At 39.8% G+C, this 18,147-nt stretch overlaps 1 protein-coding gene across 1 annotated transcript in view; it reads left to right on the forward strand.

Moving 5' to 3' along the window:
• Nucleotides 1–18,147, forward strand: part of LOC108503175 (transcription initiation factor TFIID subunit 4-like) — a gene marked incomplete at its 5' end in the record, with an annotated part of 146,327 nt that overhangs the window by 84,876 nt on the left and 43,304 nt on the right. Inside the window, one exon of the mRNA XM_017826922.1 lies at nt 15,795–15,917. Coding sequence (XP_017682411.1) covers nt 15,795–15,917 — 123 coding nt within the window. The remainder of the gene's footprint in view (nt 1–15,794; nt 15,918–18,147) is intronic.

Here is an 18,147-nt window from a genome sequence, read left to right on the forward strand (position 1 = left end):
AGACACCTCCCCGAGCTCCCACAGCCCTGCTCGTGTCCTTTGTGTGAGACCCACTCACAGAGTCCTCCCACAGCCCTGCTCGTGTCCTTTGTGTGAGACCCACTCACAGACACCTCCCTGAGCTCCCACAGCTCCTTCCTGGCCGGATTCTGGGAGGATGTTTCCATGTTCTGTCATCTCACAATGGCAGGACCTTATTTGAAATGTGTACATTTCGCAGAACATGCTACTTTTTGTAAAATCTGGGATCTGTTTCTAGCCTGTTAGTGGAAGATGAAAGAGTTCATGGGAGCACAGTTACACCTGAAGTTGGAACGTAGTAGTAAAATTTTTAAAAGAGTAATTTAAAACTTCCTTACCAGCCTATATTTGAGAGAGTTGAAATATATGCATGTGATACCTTTATGTATCTCCAAGTAATTTATTAAGATACACAGGACTTTAATTTTCACGGATCTCTTGAAGAATATTTTATTTAGCAGATTGTAAAATCAGAAGCAAAGAATCTGATTCTGTAAATCTGCTCTGTAAAACTATGCTAAAATTTTCCTACAAGGCTCGTCAGCATCTCCTGTCTGTGCTGGGATGTGGCAATTAATGTTTATGTACTTAGGCATGTGTGGATGTTTTGTGGAGTAATGTGAACATGAGCTTTGTTGTCATTTTCAGGTACTTTATTGTGGCAGAGTTTTTAAGGAGGATTTAATGCCATTAACAATAGGGTAAAAAGTGTCTGCTTTGATTTACTCAATACTCAACATTTCTGACTGTAACTAGGTTATGTGCATACTCTTCTCTAAACTACAAGCCAGGTGGCAAGTCAGTAACATGCTGAGGTCACGAAAGGTGTGTTAGCATCTATTTCCTATTTTTAGTTTAGTCTTGTCATTAAAAATACTGTGTCAGCCTGTGAAAGAGTAGTTACATCATCTTAGTTGAATAATGAGATGCTCAACATACCCTGAAAAAGTAGTTACCTTTCAGTAATAGCAATCTTTAAATAAATAAAAGGTATTATTGCCATTCACAGTGCAGGACTGGATGATTGTTTTTCCCTTAAGTATGTGTTTATTAAAGGTAGATGTAGTTATCTCTAAAATGTAAACACTTGAAAGGTATTAGTGCATTTTTAATGTTATTAGGCAGTTGAGTAATGATTTGTAAGAGTTTTGTTTTCATTTAGTGTTAAAAATTGTTGCTGAATTGGTGACTAACTTCTAGTTTTCTATGGAAATGGTCAGAGATATCCAATTTTCTGGAATGGGAAGGTGTGTTATATATATTTGTGCTGATGAGTGTCTGTACATTGAGGTGTTACAGCTTCCTCAAAACTGGTATCTGTGGGGTTGGAGTGAAGCAAATTGAAAAACAGTGTGATGCAGTTACAGTTCATGGGTTTGTTGACTCTGCACAGCCACGAAGAACAGAGTAGGCTTCTTATACCACTGTGTCCCTTCCCTTCACAAGTTGTTTATATTCAGAACAGACATTTATATTCTTGAAATACAAATAACACCATGTAGATTCTGAAGATTTCTCTTAGTGCCCAAAAGCCATGTTCACATGGTAAGATGCTTGAAAATCTACTGATTTCCTAAAAAGTAGTAATAAAAAAAAAAATCTATCCTGGAAGAAGAGCTCATATCTGGCAAATGTGTTGGATAATCCAAGTCAGCTTTAGGAAAGTGTCAAATAGACAAAATGGGAAATTAGAGCATAAAAACTAAACTCAGGTGTTAATTGTGCTCAGGACGACAGGAGAGGAGGAAAATGTTCACTCTGCTAGAAACATACTGGAGGTGAAACTGGGGAGAAGAGAGCACATTTTTATGAGAAATAGGATAATTTTATCTATTTATTTTCAAAATCTGTGTTTAAATTCTGGAGAAATTTGATACATGTTTTCATGAGGAGCCCTTAATCTTAAGGCAGCCCAGTGCTTTGTGTCTGTAATGGACATGTGCCAGCTCTGGAGAAGTGGGGTGGGCTCCCCATGGAGGGTACCTGTAGAATATACAGGATATCTGCCATGCCTTACTAGGACAGGTCATGATTAAGAAGGTTATTGAATATACATTATTGCTTCACTGTATATGCAGCTGATTAATTAAGTAAAATGCTTTCAGCTTCCTGTTTGAGAAACAGTAAATTCAGTATTCAACAAAATTGTACTCTCTTTTAATAATGGTCTGTCATCAGCATTTGCCAGCCTTTCTTCTTAAGCAATATGTTCAGGGAATCTGTTGTGTATTAGGGTGTGTCAGGAAACAAAACTATGGGATGGCTTTTTTCCGCCCTCTAAGAATATAAGTTGTTTGCATCTTTTTGCTATTTTGCCTTTTTAGTGATCTAGGTGACCACAAGACAGAGTGTTACAGACCTCCAGGTTGCACGGAGAACATCTAAAGGTTATGTAGCTACAGTAGCTAACCCTGTAAACCTCTCTAATTAAGTCTCAGATGGAAAACTTCTACCTTATTTTAGGGTGCAGAAGTCAAACAATGCTCTGAATTTTACCAGACACTTCTCAGAGGAGAAAGGTAACTTGAGGTCATGAGAGGCTGGCACAGTTTTCTGAGACCAGTTGTTTATCCCAGTTTTGTTAAGGTTTAATCTTGATAATTTACATAGAGATAGAATTTACTTCATTATACAGAGCTAAACTTTAGTGTGTTTTGGGTGCAGTCATGGTGCTCAGGAGAAGGTGCTGGGTCTCAGTAATAAATCCATATTTATTTGATGTTTTGGATACAGAGCTATTATTATGCATATTTAAATATCTTGTACACTGTTATGTTATCTGAAATGCATATATTTCTTAAATTTGTCAACGGATGCTTCTGTTAACATTGCAGTATGTGGTGACTTCTGTGATCTGCTCAGCTATACAAAAGAAAAAAATTCATAAATGTACATTTCATAAATACCCTCAGGCTTTAAAAATAATTCCTCAGTTAAAAAAATGCTCATCTGTCCATGTAGCTGTGTGGAAATTATTTCTGTAAGTACTGAAATATGAAAAACAAACGCCCTGGATCCGATGGATAAGGAGATGTCTGCCTTAGGAATGTGAGGACGTGCTGGGCTGGGCAGCAAGTGTGAGAATGATCTGACTGTTCCCTGGTGAGGATTTTTATTTGTGCCTCTTAGTGTGTTTTTGCTCCTGTCACTTTTTGTATGTGTGTCCCTCACATTTAAAATGTTATAATTGAATTCTTCTATCACACCATTGTAACTCTGGAGTAACTCCATTGGCATCAGTAGCAATATTCTAAACAAACAGAATTTGTCCCTCTGGTATTAGATATAATCTCATATCAAAACAACTCCTGTGGACAATTATGATTTATTGTTATCAGCTGCACTTAGTGTTTTTACTGACATGCAAAATATTTTTGTAATTGTACATGTAAAATAACCCGTGTTGGTGTATATACCATTTATTTGAAAATCACATCTAAATTTTGTGATTTTGCATTAATTTCGGGGTTTGCATATTTAGCATTTATTTCCAGTCTTCTCACTTAGATTTGGTTATTTAAGGTGCAAATAAGAACGTAAAGGTTTTCAGTGTTTTCTCCTTGCAGTAGTTTCGGGTTTAATTACAGCTGTCTTTGATAATAAACGTGTGCCTGAGTTTGTGGTACATTTGATCAGGCTGTTGGTGAGTGGGTCCAGGAACAGTAAACATTTGTGACAGGTTGTTTGCTGAACACTTCCTGCGTGCATATGGCAGATCATAGTTCAGTTGTTAGCAGATTATCCATCCTGCCTTCATGTTAAAAGAGGATCCTTCCAGCCCCTGCTTAAAGCTGTGCCTCACCATCCCAGGGATGGGTGTGTTGGGTGGGATCTGAGGGATGCTGGGGCTGTGAAGGGGGAAATGAGCACAGCAAGCAGCTTTTAGTGATTCCAACCTTCTGCTTGTGATCCCTGAGAAGTGTCTATCCTGAATTTAAAACTACTTTGGAGCAGTTAATCAGTTCTAGAACAGAACATTGTTAAATATTCTTCAAATTTATAGCCAAAAAAGAACCTCTAAAGGTGTTTAGAACCATTATTACTTAGGGGACGGTATTTTAACCCCATATATTTAAAACTGGACTGGTCAGAAAAGTATGGGGTTTTTTAGACATTAATATTTTGAGCATCTAAACATTAAACAATATTTAGAACATAAGGAAATGTTGCCCAATTCGAACAGGAAAGCCAAATTTATTTCTTTTTCAAGCTTGTGAGGACGAAGAGCTTGTAATGAGGGAATAATCTGGAGTTCTCACTTATTATAATGAGCCGAGGAATAGAGAGCAAAGAATATAGTGGAATCTTTTTGTGAAGAATTATATTCTGCTGATGGTGACACACATTTTAGACTGGTAATGCGTTGAAGGATCATAGAGATCTAAATCAAAGGTTCAATTTGCAATAAATTGAAGATTAATTAACCCCCCTGTGTTGTTTTGGAGATGGGGAGAGTGTTTGTGGGAAAAGCAGAAGGAAGAGCGAAAGACTAAAAATATTTTACTTGAAAAGATGAATGTGAGGAGGTACATTTTAGATCATCTCATTTCCTTTTTAATGCAAATCTGATTCTTTGATTATTCACTTTTATTATTTATTTATCCTTACACAAAAGGTAAAAATTATGACATATTGGGAGTGTAGGCATTTTCTACAGTGCAATAATAGTGCAACTATTGCACTCCATTCATCTATTGGTGAAAAAGGATTTCAAGAAAAAATAATTTTGAATAGAATTAATTAAGGGATTCTTAAAGTGCTAAGCTTAATGTAGCTGCAGTTCTTTAAAGCAGAAAAACAAGAGAGAAAACAAATAATGCCCCTTAAGCAGATGCTTATTCACGTAGGATAACTAGTCTTTGATTTTGGAGAGGTGGTGTGACTCGCAGCTGAAAACCTTGATTTACTGCCGTTATTTATATCTGCAATAAATGAGGAATAAGCATAAAACATGAAAAGGAAAATTAAGTATTATGGTAGTTCTCTTACTTTTTTATTTTATTTACATGAAATAGGCATTTTTTAATGGTGTGTTGCTGTGCCTTTTGTTGACCATATCTGTACGCCAGGTCTGTCTGCTTGTTTCCATTGGCTTGTCATGTTCACTAATTAGGGAACTGCTGCATGATTCACCTTGTTAATTAGAGGGACTTGCACACAAAGGCCCTTCGGGCAGTGCGAAAGAAGAGCCTAGCACTAGTGCCCTGAGAAAGCTACAGCCTGTGAAGTAATTCTTCTCATCTACCTTCTATTTTTTATTTGAAATGAATAAATCATTGAGATTTTCCTTGTGGAGTGAGAATGCAAGAATTCACATCTTTGTAAGATGTAAATTATATGTGATCAATAGAAGGGGAAGACTACTGTATTGTACTTACACGATTCCCTAATTTACTGCTCGTCAGCGCCTGAGAAATTGCTTGAAATATTTTGTCCCCAACACTGTGGTGTGTTGTTCCCTTGATCTGCAGGAGGAATGAGCAGTAGGGTTTTGCTATGGTTAAATCTAAAATAGAAAAGATGTAGATTATTTAAATTTCGAGCTTGTTTTTCATCCCCAGTGGAACTTCCATTTCACAAGCGAACCCCCAGCACTGCCCCCACAACTTTTAAGGGGAAGAAGGTGGTGGGTGTGTGACTATTTTTGTTCCTGGAGTTTTGCTCTGCCTCAAATCTCACTTCTGAACAGAGCAGCATACTTGCTATAGTGTGTGTTCTTTGGTTGAATATAGTTTCAGAATAAATTAAATTTGTTTTTGTCGTGTCACTTAGACTTGATCAAACCACAATCCAGGCTGCAGAGAAGGATATTGCGTTAAAAGTGAACAACCAGTCGCTACACTACACATTCCCCATCTGTTTGTGACACTTCAGACATTAACTCCAATGCCATTCTCTCTAACTGTTTGATTAAAATTACTTATTACAGCCAAATGATTTTTAGTAGATTGCTGCATTTGCCTCATTTCCTCAAATGAGACTGGCAGTTTCAAGATGCAAATTTCCCATAAGAATGCTAGAGCACTGGTATCAAAATCTGGGCCTTTTCTTTTGGAATAATCTAGTTAAAGCCTCTTACTAGAATTTCTGATTAACTACTATTTTAAATGCACTTAAAATTTCTGCTATTCCGAAGTCTTGTGCTAATGGCATATAGCCACAGAAATTTTACCAAAAAATACAAATACGTATTTTGAGAAAAAAAATTGAGAAAATGCTTCAGGCTGACTTGAGATTTTATGGTCTGAAATACTGTTGCTCTTCACTTCCATGAAGCTGAGCTCTTCCCGTGTGCCTCAGTCTGCAGCTGACTCCATTGACAGACTAACCAAGAACTTAATCTTTTTGGTACAGTTCTGCTGCACTGCTTCTTAATTACTTCAGTTTACAAGGGTGTGCCAGAGGTGGAACAGAAATAAAAGTAAAAAAAGGCCATGCTCTGCTATGGACACTCATGATGCACAGAGAAGATTCTGCAGATAAAATTCCTGCTCAGAGTCCCAGATACTAACACAGAGCTGTAGTGGCCATGGAGAGTTTTCACCATCCAAATAACTGTTGTATTACTCAGACACCAGGAAAGATTCTTTAAAGGGTATTTTCGAAAATGTTTATTCTGGGGGTACTTCACCACCTGAAAACCAGAGCAGTTGATTCCTGTCCCAGTCCGGGGCTGAGCTCAGCAGCTCTGGAGTCCCTGGCTCAGCTGCCGGTGTGGGGAACTGAGGGGAGGCTTCCTCGGGAGGCTCATCTGGCCCTCCTGTTGTCCAGTGCGTGATTTTAAAAAAGCAAAGCTCTCTTTTCTTAGTTGAGTTAGCTCCTCTTGTCCCAGTGTTTGTCAGATGTCCCAAACGAAGCCACGGCTCATTATTACCTTAGTCTGTAACTCTAGACATGACTGTCCTTCACACAGGCTTTCACTGCAGTTTATATTCCCTAATCTTCATTAAAGCATCAGTCTGAGTCCTCACACAGTGCCTCACTTCAAGGGGGAGAACATCCTGGGAATCTGGGGAGATGGGAAACCCCCACTTAGATTAACAGAGGGAGATGATCTTAATCTCTGCAGTGCCCCAGTGGTGAGGAGGTTCTGTTACATGCACCTGAGATGAGGAGCTTGATGATGCCATCAAGCTTTTTGACTCGTACTCTCACAATCATATTTGTGCTGAATGTGTTGTTTCCTTTGAAGAACAGCTTGAGAAGATTTGTAATTGTCCATTGTTGCTTTGCTCAGAAATAACATTGATTGATAATAATGAAATAAGAGATCTTGGGGTTTTTTTTTCAGCATTTTTTCTGATCTCACAACAAGTAAGTTACTGACATTTCAATAAGCTGCCAGCTCTACTGATGCTGATCCTGCCCAGTTGTCTGTGCCTCAGAAACCCTTTGCTCAAATGGTCTGTATTTGGCTTGGCAAATCTGCCAAACACTATTATGGGACCTAACAAACATCAAGGCTCAAAATGGGGGTGTCTTCAGTTTACTATAGGAGAGGCTGGAACTGGTGCTACTGGAGATAACTTCTTTGTTTGAGGAGTGGTATAACCAAAACCAAACAAAATGTAGTGGAGCTCCAACAACAGATTTTGAGGAATGAAGAAATGTAATGATTAAAGTTACTGGAAGGATCAAAAAAAAAAATCCATTGTTGTAGAACTCTTTCAGAATTATTTGAGGGATATCTTCCTAAAAGTATTTATTATACCTTGTGTCACTCTAGGTTGGAATATGTAGCTGAAGAGATGGTTAGACAGTTGCAGAAGTAAATGGGTTTAAGTTAAACCAAAATAGTGCATTGTATTTGGAAAATCAAAAAAGGCAACCGAGTATGATAGAAAATTACAAGACTTTTTAAAATCAAATCTCAAAATTCTTCATGCTTATCGTTTTTATAAGCTGTGAGTAAGCTATTAAGGATGCTTCCAAGAAAATGAAACCTGTATCATATATATAGGTATATAATCAGTTCAGACAACAGTATGTGGTCTAGAGTAGTGAGGAGATAAAATAGTAGTTTTACTGATAATTATTTTAAAAATCTCATTGAACTAAGTAATGTCCATGACTGGAGAAAATTACTATTAAGGCTTTTTCTTTCAGGGAAAAATAAAAATGAAAGGCAGGATGCACCCTGGCGTTTTCCGTGTCAGAATCTGACACATTGAAAGTAAATAGGGCACGTTTAAATTTGAGTAAACTTCTAAAACATAATGAAATTAGATGTAATAAACACAGACGTCTATTGTAGGAAGGACACTTGGTCCGAAGTACCCCAGTTAAGATTCCAGAACTGTGCTGAGATGCTCATTATTTTGAGAAACAGTCATCTTGGGGCTGAAACGTTCCCAGCTTAGTCTTTGCCCAGGGTGTTTTTTTTCCTAATACTATGCAGTCATTTTTGAATGCTTTGAAAAGTGTGTGGGAAAGAAAAAAAGAGAAAAGCCAACAATAGCAAACCCAAAAGACAAACACCTTTTGCAGTGAAGTAAAATCTTGATCTAGTTCAAATAGATGTACGGCCATTGCAAGCCATGACTGGAGCTTTTCCTGAGGTGTCGGAGGACACTTGTGGAGAAGCAGCTCCAGCTCTGTATTGAAGAAAAGGAGATAGATTTTTTTCAGAGCTGCGAATGTTTAAAAGTCTCACAGAATGTGTTCAGTGTCAGACTTGCTGTTACACAGGTAAAACTCCTCTGGTGTTGCATTGTTGCAGTGCCTCTTCTAAACTTCAACTCCTTTGGACTGGTTTCTTCCCAGCAGTAGCTGTGGAGCTCTGCTGACCTTTCGAGTGCCACAGAGAGGGGGGAGCCCAGCACGGGCATCTGCAGACACAAGGCACTTCTCAAGGCTCTCTGAAAGTTCACTGATGCACCAATCCTTCTTGATCATTGCCCTGGACTTGTTGAGGTTACTGCCAGCATTTTTAATGAGTTTCATTTTTTTAATTGCACCTTCTGTTGTGGGCATCTTAGGACATGTGTAATGGTTCCGCATTTCAGGCACTCCTCAGCAAAAAAGATGTTTTTCCGGGGGGTGTAATCACTGTCTGAGACTGATAGATACATGTTGCAGACCCATCAATTAAGACAAGCTTTTCCCAGCATATGACCCTGTTATCAGGAATTAAGCCATCCATTGCAAACAGAATTAGGAGGGATCTCCACTGATGCCTATTGGCTAGAAACCAGTGCTTCAATCATTGTTTATATGATCTTGCTTTCATCAAACATTTCTGCCATTTAGCACCCTCCGTTGCCAGTGTTCTGCTGGGGTTCAGTGCTGCCTGCCTTCATTCTGGGCTGCACTTATTTATAGCTTCTGTGGTGCTGGTGGCCTCTTCTCAGTCCTCGTTTCTTAGGTGGTATTTCTGAATATGGTGGCAATTGTAAGTAGACAAAATCTAGTTCTTTGTGGGCTGAGTTGGCTCTGTGACTACAGAAACTTTTACAATGCAGCTTCTATTCCCTTATCAAATCTTATATTGGCAGTATTTAAACATACATGACTTCTTCCTTAAGCTCTTTCTTCTTTATCTTTATAATCATCTCTGTGTCTCTGTCACTGGGTTATTTTCCTTCCAGGCCAAAAAACATCCCTGAATTCTGCCTGTAGGTAGAGAAACACCTCCTTGACCTTTCTCTCTCATGTGATGCCACTCCCTCTTCTCCCTTTTATTTTTCAAGCTGTTTATATGTAGACTTGAATTTTTAAGAGTTCCCGTCGTCCTCTCACTTTCTGATCATATTGAAGGAGATTTCTCTTAGTGCAGTCCTTAGCAGCTACAGCTCATGCCCATATTTCATCTCCATCTCTGCTTTAGACAAAGCTAATTTCCATTTGCCTTCATTTTCCCTGATGAATAAGTTGCATTTTTGGTTTTTGGGAATTATTAAATCTAAATTTTAAGATCTAGTGTTGATACTTTCGACAGACATATGGCTGTCTTCCTTGTGGCATATGGCTTGTGGCACTTCTTTCTAAAATACCTAAATGTGTCATAACAAATAATGATGTAAAGAAAAAGAAAACAAACTCACATTTTAGAGCCTCAGTTTTTAGCTTTACTTTATGAAAGCAGTGAAGTAGTGTTCTTTCTGTGGTTTTAATGCTGTGCTACCATCTCAAAGAAGAAAATTTCATTGTCCAAATGATGCTTCCTTCTTATACTGTACTTTTCATCAAATGAGATATCTCTCAGTAGGTAAATGGCATGCTAAAAATACATTTGGATTGGATAAGGAGCAAGGAACAGCATCTAATTTGTAAACATTTTTTCTTGTATAATATATTGAAGTATTTGTGTTTTAGGTAAATATTTTTACTTTCAAAAAAGTTTATTGTTGTTGATTAGCATGGTTCTGAATTGAAGCATTGCTTTCTTCCCAGAGGGCAGAAATTTTAATATGTTATTGATAAGTATATCCATATTAATTGTGATGAAGGTAAGTTAAAGAATGATTTTGCATCTGCAGTCCAGTATGAAAATGAGAGTTTGAATGAATGCAGCTATCAAATGATTGCATCTTGGTTGATGTAGTGAGTTAGATTAATTTCTGCTAAATCATGTTAATTAACAGGAAATTATTTTATCAGGATGTATAGGTAGCAACAGGTGTTTCATTTGTTTAAATATCCAGAAATTAGTAACTGTCTGAGTTAGAAGATAAACTACATTGTAATAAGAGTCTTCTTTGTTACTTTAAAATATGATTGATTGTGTAAAGTAAGAAGCTTAAGTAGCTTTAGTTTTATAGGTACTTTTAAGAGTCACTTTAGAACACTGAAAGCGGCTGCGTTTAATTCACATTATTCTTAGTGCTGAGAGTTCAGAGGGTGATTACTGTGGAACCAGGTGTGCAGAACTGGTTCCAAAGTCATGTCCACTTGACACAGAGAGCGTGGCTCCAGAGGACACTGGGGAGAAGAGCCTCCATAGGGCAGAGTTGTGCATTTGGCATTGGTAGACAAGGTACACTGTCTCCTCTTTTCAACCAAAGCCAAGATACTGCCTTTTTTAAATTATTTTAAACAGAAATTACAATTGAGGATCATTTTTTTGATGAAGAAACAGATAATAAGTAGGAAAGAGACTGGTGCAGGTCATCTGATGTAGGCTGTGAAAAAACAGTATGTGACTTGGAGAGAAGACAAAGTTGGATGGGGGTATGAAGAAGCCAACAGTGGTGGTCAGTCTGCTCTGGGATGTTAAATAACACCCAGGAATCTTGTCAAATGTCTTGCTAATATGTATCCATAAACTGCAAAGATGTTTTATTGTAAGCAAATTCACAGTTAACAGTGCAGAGATGTTCTCCTAAGTTAGCTGGAGTACAGTAACCACTGCACGATGAAGGCCTCTGTTGGTAACCAGTATCAGGATCAGAGTTCTTTTGATTATTTTTAAATGTAATTTTATGATCCCCTGCCTTTGGGTGAGCTTTAAAAAAAACCCCAAGCCCCACCAGTGATAATTTTTAAAAGATTGATGTGAATTTGTGCAATACAGTATTTATCAAGTATTTCAGCACTTCAGTCCTTATTTTATAAAACATCAGGATGCTGTGATCTCACTGATGATGCATGTGTTTGATGTATCAGAAATGTTTTGATCAGCATTCATGAAGGTTTACATAAGGTGGTTCTTTCCTGCTGCAGTTTACCATGGTGTGTACTGTAAAACCAGTACCAGAAACTGTATTGTGCTTCTGTCTGGAGCTTTTGTACCTGGCAGCATATTCCTTATTTGTATTAAAGTAATGTCTATTCATCCCACTGGGGCTTGATTATAAGTGAGGCACGTAGTAGAGGAGGATCCTTGTCTGGAGAGCTGATAGCATGAATAGACAAGCTGGGTGATGTGGGGTGAGAGGCACAGGGAGGTGAAGAAAAACGTCTTACCAGTATTCACCCAGTGAGGTAGAAGAGAGCCCAGCTCCTTTGGCTCTGGCTGTTGTTCTCAGGCTTCCTGTCAGGTGCTGAAATTATAGGTAGTGGAAAATCTTGTGAATGTGTCAAAAATTAGCCTATGATATCAAGAGCTATCTTCAGCCCTTCTCACTGGTTAAAAAAGAAAGGACAGAGAACCTGAGGAATATATGAGTGCAAACCCTTCTGCAGGCTCTTGAAGCTCTTGCCTGTTTTCTTGGTAGAACAGCACAGGACACTGTAGGTTTCAAGGAGGGCAGAACTTATCCCACTATGGGGAATTTAGAGAAAAGGCATGTTTTGCATGTGCAAAAAAAAAAAAACCAAACAAAAACCAAAAGAAGGCACTGTGCTTATACTCCATGTTGAAACAATCATGGTATAGTGCAGTACAGGTCGTACAGAGGGCCAAGTATTAGCTCCTGTGGGTTTGAAAATGGTGACTTTGGATAAGATACTCATATAATATTCATATAACCTTTGCATGATACCAGTTATCTATTAGACTGCATTTCTGACCTGCACCTCCCAGGAAACGAATACTTACTCCAGTGCAAAATTTCTTATTCTGCAAAGCTTGACAACTTCTTCTGAGATCACTCTGAGCCAGTTGGCCCTCTCTTAAATATTCATCAGACTTCTGATAATTGTGATAACCCTTATAGGCTGGCAAGCATGGCAAATTAGCAAAAAGATGATTGATCTTTTTTTATATGCAGTTTTATCTTCAACCTTTCCTGGATATATGTTATACTATAGTAATAATTTCTTCTCTAAGGTATTTGCCAGTATCTGGATTTGCACATCTATTTACAGTTGCCTTGAAGCCTCATAATTACAATACAGCTGAAATGTCCATTTTCTTTCCCTGACTACAAATAGGGATCAATCGAATTTTAAATGACTGCTTACGGGCTGGCTTCCGATCATGACCTTTGTAAATGATTAGAGCTCACCACTGTTGCTATCTACCTTGAAAGGGTAAGCGGGCAGGTCTGTCTAACTGGCATTTAATCTGGAAGAGAGCCAAAGATATTTGAGCTAAAAACCTAATATGAGTTGGCAAAGAGAAGTATGTATAGACCTTTGCACTATTATTTAGATATTTTTCTGCGTTTGTTTTTTGTATTTAGGAAATTCTTTTCTCCTCTAGATGCAATATGTATTTTTAGATAATGTTAAGCTGGAGTTATGGTAATAACTGAAGTTGCAGAATATATAGCATAAAAATGCGAAAAATGGGGTTTCAAACTTTTAATTACTGAATTCACTTTTTCTGAAGAATGCAAAAATATAGAATGGTTTGGGTTGGAAGGAACCTTAAAGATCATCTAATCCAACTCCCTGCCATGGCAGGGACACCTTCCACTATCCCAGGTTGTTCCAAGCCCCGTCCAACCTGGCCTTGGACACTTCCAGGGATGGGGCAGCCACAGCTTCTCTGGGCAACCTGTGCCAGGGCCTCCCCACCCTCACAGGGAAAAATTTCTTCCTTGTATCTAATCTAAATCCACTCTGAAGCCATTTCCCCTTGTCTGTCACTACATGCCCTTGTAAAAAGTTCTTCTCCAGCTCTCCTGTAAGAGCCCTTTAAGTGCTGGAAGGCTGCGGTGAGGTCTCCCCAGAGCCTTCCCTCCTGCAGGCTCTCAGCCTTTCCCAGTTCTCTCAGCCTTTGCTCATGGCTCCAGCTCTCTGGTGGCCTCCTCTGGACTGGCTCCAGTGGGTCCATGTCCTTCTTGTGTTGGTGGCCCACAGTTGGAGGCAGCACTGCAGGTGGTCTTGCCAGAGTGGCGTAGAGGGAAAGAATCCCCTTCCTGAAAGAATTCCTGAAAGAATTCCCTACTGCCCACGCTGTGGGATGAGCCCAGGGCAGGGTTGGCTTTCTGGGCTGCCAGTGCACACAGCTGGGTTGTGTCAAACTTCTAATCCACCAACACCTCCAAGGCTTTCTCCTCAGCCCGTTCTCCACCCAGCCTGTGTTTTTGCTTGAGGTTGCCCCAACCCAGATGCAGGACCTTGCACTTGGTGTTGAACTTCATGGGGTTTGCAGGGGCCCAGCTCTCAGGCCTGTCAGAGACCTTCAGGATGGCATCCCTCCCCTGCAGCGTGTGACTGCACCACACAGCTGGGTGCTGGCAGCACACCTGGAGAGGGTGCATCGATCCCACTGTCCACGTCATCGACAAAGATGTGAAAATGTGCCAGTCCCAATCCCGACCCCTGAGGTCACCAGTTGTCACCAGTCTCCACGTGGACATCAGCTGTTGACTGCAGCTCAGAACAGCTCCTGGGGGTGTTGGTTGACAGCAACTGAGCATGAGCCCAGGTGTGCCCACGTGGCCAAGAAGCCCAAGGGCATCTTGGCTTGTGTCAGAAATAGTGACCAGGGCAGTGACCGTCCCCTGTGCTGGGCCCTGCTGAGGCCACCCTGGAGCACTGTGTTGGGGTTTGGGCCCTGATGCACTGACCTGCTGGCTGCAGTTCCTTTGTGCTGCTCTTCAGGTGCTCTTGGGTTCCCCTGCAGTCCCTCCTCAGGCTCTGGGCGTGTGTTGGCCTTGGCATCTTGGTAGGGGTGGGATGGGCCTCCACTGGCAGCCTGAGTTGAAAGCCCTCCCTGGGCAGCCTGTGGCCAAAGCTGTTCATAATGCTTGGTCACAAGTATGTTGCACTGCTAAATGAATGAATCTGAAAACTGTGCTTAATGGGAGGCAGGAGGTGGACCTGCTTTTTCTGGGCAGACATGAATGGAGAAAAATACCCGACACTGGCACTTTTTAACTTAAACCTCCTTTCCTTTTAACATCGGCCAAGATCATTCAGGCTCTGCTTCTATGTGCAGGTCACATTAGGTGATGGCTGAGACACTTCTATCTGTACTTGTCAGTTCAGTTTTATTTTAATGAAGAGTTGTGCCTGTATCATACATTGTTTTAACACCACCACGGAATTTCTTGAGGTGGTGTTCTGTGTGTTGCTGCTGAAGCAGGAACAAGTGGGATTAGAAAGGAAACACCTCCTCACAATTTATTGAGGGGTTTTGCAAACCCAAAGTTTTGAAATTAATAAGAATTGTTGCTGAGAGCTATGAATGCTTTTATCTAATTAAAATAATATACTGCGTTACCTAATCAATTACTCTTGTGTAGTATTGATGATCAGAATATTTATTAAAGTAATAGTGTTCATGGGACTCTGACACTTAGATTAACTCCTTGAAAGGATTATACAGTTTATACTCCTTGAAAGGATTATGCCTCTCTTGTGCTGGCCGGAGTATTTTCTCTTATTTTCTGTAGCATGTTACTTTGTTACATAGAGCAGCTGGCACCTTGTTTAATTCTTAGCTTCAAACCAGTCAAATGTGTTCTTACCTAAAGCTTAATTTGGGTTGTAGAGGTTTTGTGTCAGTATTACCTTCAGCTAGTGTTTAGGTAGAGGTGTTTTATTAATTTAGATTTTCTTAAAGAAAATATTGAGTATTTGAAACATTTAAATATGAGATGAAAAAAAAATTTTCGTAATATTTGAATGGGCATTTACATTCTTCATGTCAGTATTAAACTGGAGATGTGTAGTTAGTATGTAGTACTTGCTAAGGCACGTTTTAATGAGAAGGATGGAGTTTCCAAAATCAGTTGAGTTATTTGGAAGCAGAAATCCTGTGAAAAGTCATGAGAACTTCTGTATCTTCATTATTCCTCTAGGAACAGTGGCTGGGAACAGCAAGGTGCTGTCAGGGGTTGGTCATGTGTGACTTCTGCCTCATGCTTACAGGTCTGAAAATAACATTTCGAAGTGACAACAGAATAAAAACTAAAGTGAGTTGTTCCTCTCTCTACCAGATGCAGCAACAAGAACTGGCACAGATGAGGCAGAGGGATGCCAATCTCACAGCACTGGCAGCGATCGGTCCCCGCAAGAAACGGAAGCTGGATACACCTGGACTGCTCTCCATAGGAGGGGAGGTATGTGCCTGTATAGAGTGAGAGAGGTTATTACTCCTAAACCTCGTAGGAACAGCTAGAGTTGCTTCATCTGGTTGTTTTCAGTGAACAGTGTAACTTGAAAAGGCACATTTCTCAATTAGAAGGACCGTGAGTCCAGTTTATCTTGCCACAGTTAAAATGCCATCTTCTCTTAGTTGTATTTTCAAGTATTAACTGTCAGCAGATAATTAAAGAATATTTTAAAAATATTTGAATGGGAAGGGTAGGTCTTAAACTACTCACTGCCTTTGTACCTGTTTTCTCTCTGCCTAATCCGAAGGAAAATGAAAAAAAAAAAAAGAGTAGGGAGTGAAGAAGTATCCAGAAAAATGTAACTGTAGTCTCACAGTTGGAACCAAGAGCTTGTAGTAATACCAGTAAGTGTGGCTTTGTGACAAATATGTGTCCAAACTTTGTACAGAATGTCAGGTTGTCCCCCACCCCTGCAAAGATAAGCTTGTGATCATGCTCAGTTGTATGAAATTTCAATGAGAAGACCGTGCTCAGAAGTAGAAGCAGATTTGTTAGCATGATTCTCCTGTTATCTCAGATGGAGCAGCAGCTGTACTGCACAATGGAATGCAAGGTCATCCAAAGCCTGGTGTGTGTTAACCAAGGTGCAGAACTGTGGTGACAGGGCTGCTGGACCTTGGGTAGCTGGGAAGAGCCCTGTGTTGCTCAGCACAGATACAGTTGGGTGCTTTTGTTCCTGCTCTGCCTACACAGTGGAGTCAGAGAAATTCTCCCTATTATATGCCTGTTCTGAGGAAAAGGCAAACATTTTGTTTTGAATAACTAAACTAACAGTTTTGGCTCAGGCATTTGACTGTCTAAATGCCAGGCATTTCCAAAGGCCTTTTTGTTTCCCATTTTGGACAGCTTTTATCTGACTTCTCTCTTTTCATGTGCTAAGATTAGTGCTAGGGAATTAGCTGAGCTAGGAACAGAAGTGGATCTTGTTTACATTCTAAACTTGACTTAGGACTCCAAATATGTAGGAGGTGCTCCTGTTTCTGGTGAAATTAGTTTCAGACTAAGGGAGCTCCCTGTGTTTTGTGTTGTCCTGTTATTCCCTCCTTGTCATATGTTTGGTAAAGAGTTTTGTTCTCCATATGCACCTGAAAGAAATCTCACACCAACAGGCCAGAAGAAGCTTTATTAGAAGCTCAACTGGACAGTGGCAGCTTTGGCTGTCACTCATTTAAAAATAATTTGAACCTTCTAATAATACATGGATCCTTTCAGATTTTACCAAGTGTACCTTCCCTGCTTGTCTTCACTTGACCAAGGGAATATTTTCTCCCAAGTATCAGAATTTGATTTTTATTGTCTATTGGCTCTTTTAAAAACAATGATCCTTTTGTAAGCTTTTACAGTTTGATGGACAAAACTGTGGTCACCTTCAGTGCAACATTTTATTCAGAGCTCTCTGCCTGAATGGGTTATTGATGAACAGCTTCCCTCTCTCCCTAGAAGCTCCTTATCTCCTGGTACAATGCTTCAAGGAAATATAAAGGTCTGTGGCAAATTTCAAAGGCTTCTGGAGATTTTTGCTTCCTTTTGCTGCTCACCTAGCCCAGATTTTGCTAAACAACTGTATTGTTCAATTGGCAAATGATCCTTGGAGTTTTTGCCGATACATGGATTTCCTGGAGCCATGAATTGTGTGCCAGTTCAGACAGAATTGCTCCTGTCCCGCTTCTCCCAGCTTCTAACCATCCTGGCCAGCTCACAGAGATGCCTGGCTGCAAGCTGTTTTCAAGGTCTTGGATGCTGTATTTGCATTATTCAATGTCTTTTCTGGGGAACAGGACCTAAAGTGCTGTTAGAAGCTGTCACACAGGTTGGCTGCTAGAAACTCCCTTTCTGGTATTCTGAGCTCATTTTAGGGCTGCTATGCAGAAATAAACTCAACTCCTCCAAGATGTTTTACTGTAAAAGGTAGTGAAATGTTGTATTTTTTGTCTAAGACTGTCTGTTATCTCTTCTTTGGATTTCTGGAGATTATAAACATTGTTATGAGGCTGTTCTGTGGTACTGACATCCACCTTCAGATCTCTGACCTCCACTGTGGTCTATGACACTGATTTCTCTAAGCAATTTCTAAGCTGCTTAAAGCCCTTGCTACTGATAATCTCTGCTAGCAAGGTCTGACTTGGCCAGAGCTTCCTTGGCCTGCCTTTTTTTTTTCTGAGTCAAAATAGCCAGT

The sequence above is a fragment of the Lepidothrix coronata genome, unplaced genomic scaffold (genome assembly GCF_001604755.1).
Source record: "Lepidothrix coronata isolate B3197 unplaced genomic scaffold, Lepidothrix_coronata-1.0 Scaffold132, whole genome shotgun sequence".
NCBI lineage: Eukaryota > Metazoa > Chordata > Aves > Passeriformes > Pipridae > Lepidothrix > Lepidothrix coronata.